The following is a 6,512-nucleotide window of genomic DNA, read 5'->3' as shown; positions in this document are numbered from 1 at the left end:
ACCATGGAGTGAAAGGGAAGATTATCTGTTACTGGGCGTGCTTCAGCAAATGGGATTATTTTGCACGTCGTTTATGAGTTAATTTGTAACATTAATCTAATGGCAGTCCTCATCAGAGACACAAAATGTTTTTAATTGGTCCTGTGACTTTTTAAATGGTCATCTGATGAAAAGCTTGTAAGTTTTACTATTGATTTAATGCTAAATATTGGGGGGGAGGGGGGCAGGGGGAGTTGACCAGTTTCGTCATGAAATACGAATCATATACTTTCATTGCTTTGCCACTTTTATTGTGTTGACTTGGGAATGCTGGTGGCCTGGAACCAGCTGTACAGCTGGAAAAAAAAAGGAAGAGTTAAAATCTTGCAGCAAAACGAGTAAATCTATAGCAGGGAAATAATAGCATTGGGCCTGATTCAGTGTAAGCAAGAAATCATCAGCTGAGTCATTAAAACCAGTGATGAATGGGAAGCAATAAATGGATGGCTTGGATGAATAAGAATGATTAGGAAGTGCATGAAGTTGGTTGGGTTTTTTTCCCTAAAGATTATATTTTGTCCTCTAAAGTGGCATATGGCTCCTATGCAAGCTAATATTCCCAGTGAATGTGTCACTGCCGGTTTATAAATACTCTGAGAGATGAAAAGCAGCTCGGTAGACAGCACTGAGGAGGGACGGGGGTCCTGCTCACAGCTCCTGGGTACAAGCTGTTAGTCCAGGTCCCTCGGGAGATGGCCAGGACGTGGGCTTTGGAGGCAGAGAAGGCTTCTGGGGGGGCGGGGGGAACATCTGCTGTTTGGAGGAAAGGCTGGTTGCTTTCTTGGAAATGTTTCACCCTGTGTTTACTGCCCAGTAGGACTATGGGTGACTGAAGTTGAAGGGGAGGACGATGTGGTCGCCTGGGTCCAGCGGCCCAGAGTTCTGCTGCTTCAGGGAAAAGGAAAACGTGACTGAAAAGCTGTAATCTCTTTCCTGACCCATGAAATATCGAAGTAGCAATGTATGTTCATAAAGTACAAAAGGAGCTATCCCAGTGCTGGTATAAAGAGGAGCGTTTCCTCCAGGGTGAAGGTGTGCCAGCTGGGGAGCTCTTGGCTCCTGGTCGCATCCGCTAACAGAGATGGGCTTCTTGTATCTACTGAAATCAGTGATAGCAAAACCAATCCCCAGCCAAGCAACCTTCTTCACAAGTGCAGTCAAATGTAAGGTCAGATTGATGTTTGATATGGGAAACATGCAGCTGAAGTCAGCCGGCGGCCGTGCAGGAGGCACTTTTGATTTATGCCGGGGTAACACGGCCAGTTCTGCCCCTTAGAGCCTGATCCAGCACCTGATAATCACGTCCGACTTTAACAAAGTTAGAGTGCTAAAGCACTCTTATTTCTTGTTTCCAATATTGCATCCAAAGATGGGAAAATACATCTAGAGCTGTAAGAGTCATAAGGACGTTGGAGGGATGAAAAAGTGAAAAAGCATAGCCTTGCATCCAAGGCGTTCTCCTTCTGTGCCAGCACGCTACAACAGCCTGTCTCTGCAGCAGAATTTCAGTGCTTGCAGTTTGTTTTTGCGTTTACACGTTGCACATCAGAGTTACCCTGCACTGCACTCAGCCAGCTAAAGTAGAAGTTACCTGGAGGAGTCCAGCGTGGACCTGCAAAGCCGTGCCCTCCTGGCTGCCAGGCTCACCCTGCCCAGCACTGCCATCAAATTCCTCCTAAAATCTGGACCCTGAAAGCTTCTGCGCACTCTGCTGCCCAGGCAGGGTAATTAAGATAGAATTATCTGCAAACGAAAGGTGGGTCTCATGTGTTTGACTCACCTTGAGGACCAGACCTCTTGAAGCACTGCTGACCTGGATGTTGAAGGTTTGCTTGAGCTGAGCGGGCTGTCAGTGGGAGCAGGACCCCAATGCTGCTTCAAGCATCGTGTGCTGCCCGGTCCTGCCCCAGTGCCTGCAAGAGCTGCCGGTACGGGGTAGCACATCAGTGCTTGTGCACGCTATCATCTACCGAGCAAATGTTATTAAGATTTTTCAGCACCACACAGATGAGTATTAATTTATCCACCAAAGGCTGCAATATTCCCAGGTTATGGCGATCTGAACATGGTTCATTTTATTAAGGAAACAAATTGCCCATTTTTCCTGTTCCCTGCCAATGAGGCTTATTGCCATCTCGAGAGGAACACTTCTGTAGGAACCTTCTCAACGGATACTGGCAAAAAATATTGGGAAACACAAGGTGCTTTGAAGATGCTCTCTAATAAAACACTTCTTGCCTAGCATTTGTTGCGTATTTAAGACCGGCATCCAAGGGAGAACCTTGCTGGTTTCATGTTTGTAGTTCAGCCAAGGCATTTAAGTAAAAATGCTCTTGCTCGCCAGCATGATCAGGTGCTGCGATGCACAGGAGCCGGTCGAAAGAAGGCAGGCTGCATCGGTAATCAGGTTCGAGTCAGCTGCCTCTGCCCTCCAGCTCGCTCCGAAATGGCATGTAGTCTAATTAGTTATGGAAGGGCTTTTACTGAATAGTTGTAAACAGATCTGAGGGCTTGGAATAAAATCAATCTGACTGTGGAAAGTTTTCAGGATAATTATAAACTGATAACAGAGTGTGAAAGGGAGACCAAAGGACTTTTAACGGTGGGAAACTTGTAGCTGTGCACGCCGTTCTCTGCAGGGGGAAGGAGAGGGACGGAGGCTGTGGCCGGCGGAGCGAGGGTCTGGTGTCAAACCAGGGGCTCTGCGAGAGGAGGGGTAAGGGGCTTCAGCAGGGAGACTGCCCTCAGAGGTGGGGTTTTTTTAATGCTCTTGAGTATTTTGGACTTTTTCTGAGGTACCAACACCCCCCATGGTGGAGGGCACACATCCAGCTGAATTGCACAGTGAAATGCTAATAATTATTAAAAAAAAAAACCAAACCCAACAATATTTGAGGGGGTTGAGCGTGGTTTTATATAAAGGCACATGTGTAAAAATTCTCTCTTCACAGGCCAGAATGGTATTGGCTCAGACCTTCACCATCTCCCTACTGATGTAAGCGCCGAAAATTGCATCTCCTGGATCAGCAGGTCCTCGCTGCCCCACGAAGCCGCCCCAGCCACCAGCCCCACCTCAACCTGCCGCTCGACTCTGTGGTCCCATTCATGGCAATGCCCCAGAACTCAACCAGAGAAAATGGCTTTTGTTTCGCTCAGACGCTCGACTTCTCCCACCCATCTCCTCCTCCCGGCGAGGCCGGCCGGACCTTTGATGCCCTGAGCGGACGGGAGCCATGCGGCACCCCGCTGAGCAACGGCACGGCATCTTCCAGTGCACCCAGCCCCTCCGACTCGTGTGCCAAACCCCTCTGCTCCACCACCCCGGGAGACAAGGAGACCCAATTCAACGAAGGGATTAAATACGTGTCGGCCGAAGGGGAGGAACTGGCGTGCGGCTGGGGGGCGTTCACCCCTGGGTGCTTACAACTCTTTAACACGTCTAAGGGTGTCTTGTTCTTCCTCTGCGTGGCCTCCTTCCTGCAAGGCATGACGGTGAATGGCTTCATCAACACGGTCATCACCTCCATTGAGCGGCGCTTTGACCTCCACAGCTACCAGAGCGGGCTGATCGCCAGCTCCTATGACATCGCAGCGTGTGTCTGCTTGACCTTTGTCAGCTACTTTGGGGGGAACGGCCACAAACCGCGATGGCTGGGTTGGGGTGTGCTGGTCATGGGCTTGGGCTCCCTGCTCTTCGCCTTGCCCCACTTCACCACGGGACGGTACGAGGCGCGCTCAGCGGCAGAAGTGGGCATCTGTGGGGGGAACCAGAGCCTGCCCTGCGCCCAGGCTGCCTCCAGCCTCTCCAGCTACAGGTTCATCTTCATGCTGGGGCAGTTCCTGCACGGGATGGGAGCCACGCCGCTCTACACGCTCGGCGTCACCTATTTAGATGAAAACGTCAAGACTAACTACTCCCCTGTGTACATTGGTGAGTCAAGCCAGAGGAGCAGCTCAAACCCATGAGGTGGGGATGGGAGAGAGAGCCGGTCCATCTGCCTTGGCCCCAAACTGCCCACACGGAGCAGTTTTGGGAGAGGTGCTCCCACCCTTTTGTTCCTGCTAAGGGGCGAGGTGGTAATCAGAGGGAAGTGGCAGCGGTTGGGGGAGGTCTTGGTTATTTACAGGCAGGAACTCTAAGTGCAGCTGGGTATTTTCACTCCTGCAATGCATGCCCTGCAGATCCGGAGGTGCCTCCTGCTCCCGGCATGGAGCCAGCTGGGGAGAGCCCTCCAGCATGCCCCAGCGCATGCATGGCATCAGCATCCCTGGCAAACAACGATGAGGCTTAGGTTAGGCTTAGGACGAGGGGGAATGGTTTGAAGTTGCGCCAGGGCAGGTTTAGGCTAGACATTAGGAAAAACTTCTTCACAGAAAGGGTGGTCAGACTCTGGAATGGGCTGCCCAGGGAGGTGGTTGGGTCCCCATCCCTGGGAGGATTTAAAGGAAGGGTGCTTAGGGACATGGTTTAGTGGTGGGATGGCACGGTTAGGGGGACAGTTGGACTCTATGATCTTAAAGGTCTTTTCCAACCAAAGCGATTCTATGATTCTATGAGGCCATACCCCATCCGTGCAAGGGGACGTCACCCCTTTAGTGCCATAGCACAGCAGGGACGGTCGCTGGGCTGCTCAGATAATCTGGTGCAAAGCACAGCCAAGCTTCACCGAGGGAAGAGGCTGGGCTCGCTCCTCTGCTCTGTATCGCTGGTCACTTAGCCATTGCCAATACTTGCCGTCCTGCTGGGTGAAGTGCTTTTAGCAATTTCAAAATGTAGCTGCCTGCCCACGCTGTTGTATCAGAAGGCTGTGCAGGGAGGGAAGGAGGGCACAAGGAGATCACCAGTTAAGTTGATGATCTTCCCATGGCAGCAAACCAAGAGAAGTGCCAGCGGTGCCACGTTTAGCGTAGATACTGCATATTGTGAGTGGGGAGACCACGCTGCCGCTCGTCGTGCCGGCAGTGGGGATGTGGCAGCAGGGTCAGCTACAGCCCTGCTAAATAATAAACCAGTAACTACATAAATATGGTTTTCCACTTGTCGTGGTTTAACCCGGCTGGCAACTCAGCACCACGCAGCTGCTCGCTCACTCCCCCCCTCCCTCAGTGGGATGGGGGAGAGAATCGGAAAAAAAAAAGTAAGACCTGTGGGTTGAGATAGAGACAGTTTAATAAGAGAAAAGAATAACAATAGTAATAATAATCATGGTAAGAGAATATACAGAATATACAAAACAAGTGATGCTCAATGCAACTGCTCACCACGCACCGACCGGTGCCCAGCCTGTCCCGAGCAGGGATCACCCTCCCAGCTGTGATCCCTCTCCCCCCAGCCAACCGACCAACTACCCCCATACTATGGTCTGGAATAGCTCTGTGGTCAGTTTGGGTTAGCTGTCCTGGCTGTGCTCCCTCCCAGCTTGTTATGCCCCTGGCCGAGCAGGAGAAGCTCAAAAAGTCCTTGGGTAGTCCAAGCACTTAGCAACAACTAAAACATCAGTGTGTTATCAACATTCTTCTCGTACTAAATCCAAACCACAGCACTGTGCCAGCTGCTAGGGAGAAAATTAACTCTATCCCAGCCAAAACCAGGACACCACTGAACCCATTTTTCCTGCCCCCATGCTATAAAAATTCCCAGGTTGGATGCAGAAGTTGCCCTGGGCCTTAAATGTGAGATGATAACTTGTCAGAACTGTCTGGCTTGGGGAGCGGGTTGCGAGGCGGTGGGAGGCTGAGCATCCCGGATCCAGGAGGGAATCAGGCTGCGGTGGGGATGCTGGGGACCAGCCGTGCTCCGCAGCAGCCCTGGCTGAAATGCTGCTGCTTGTCTAACAGGGCTTGTTTTCCCTTTCAGCTGTCTTCTACACTGCTGCAATCCTTGGGCCTGCAGCGGGTTATCTGGTAGGAGGAATGTTTCTAAATATTTATACTGAAATTGGCAGAGAGTAAGTCGCTAAAAAATAATCTTATTTCCTTTTCCTTTATGCTATATGTTTCCTTTGGGGTAAATAATAATAATAATAATAGCAACCTGGAGAAATGACCTGGTGGCTGGGTGGAAGCGTGCCCATGGTGCTCAGCGGTGTTTCTGCGGGGGTGCTGAGGCTGGAAGGGTGGCTTGCATCAGTGCTGTCGCCTGAAGAAAATTGCTGACAAACCCGTCAGCTTAAACCCGTCCTCACGCTGCACCGCCTGCGCTAATTAGGCTACGGGCAGCAGGTGAAGTTTTTGAATGAGTTCCCTGATGAGGCAATGCTACCAGCAGCGCTGCTCGTCCTTCTGATAACCCAGCCGGGGTGCTAAATCCCTCCGTGCTTCCGAGTGTTTGTAATTTATTCTTATCTCCTTACAGGCTCTTTGGCAGACCAATGGGTTAAAAAGGGGGGAGCGGGTTTCCAGGGAATGGAATGGGTTATTCCCACTAGTTTTCTTGCAAAGGGTGGCTCTGGGGTGGAATGAGTCACAGGAAT

General features: G+C 51.0%; 1 protein-coding gene across 1 annotated transcript in view; it reads left to right on the top strand.

Annotated features, from left to right (window-relative positions):
* The first annotated feature begins 3,144 nt into the window (after window positions 1-3,144).
* Window positions 3,145-6,512, top strand: part of SLCO4A1 (solute carrier organic anion transporter family member 4A1) — a 13,821-nt gene continuing 10,453 nt past the window's right edge. The window contains exons 1-2 of the mRNA XM_009643725.2: window positions 3,145-3,970; window positions 5,897-5,987. Of these exons, the coding sequence (XP_009642020.1) occupies window positions 3,145-3,970; window positions 5,897-5,987 (917 nt within the window). The remainder of the gene's footprint in view (window positions 3,971-5,896; window positions 5,988-6,512) is intronic.

Source organism: Egretta garzetta, unplaced genomic scaffold (genome assembly GCF_000687185.1).
Source record: "Egretta garzetta isolate BGI_Z169 unplaced genomic scaffold, ASM68718v1 scaffold158, whole genome shotgun sequence".
Classification (NCBI taxonomy): Eukaryota; Metazoa; Chordata; class Aves; order Pelecaniformes; family Ardeidae; genus Egretta; species Egretta garzetta.
The sequence above is the reverse complement of the archived record's forward strand: the minus strand, read 5'-3'. Positions and strand labels throughout refer to the sequence as shown.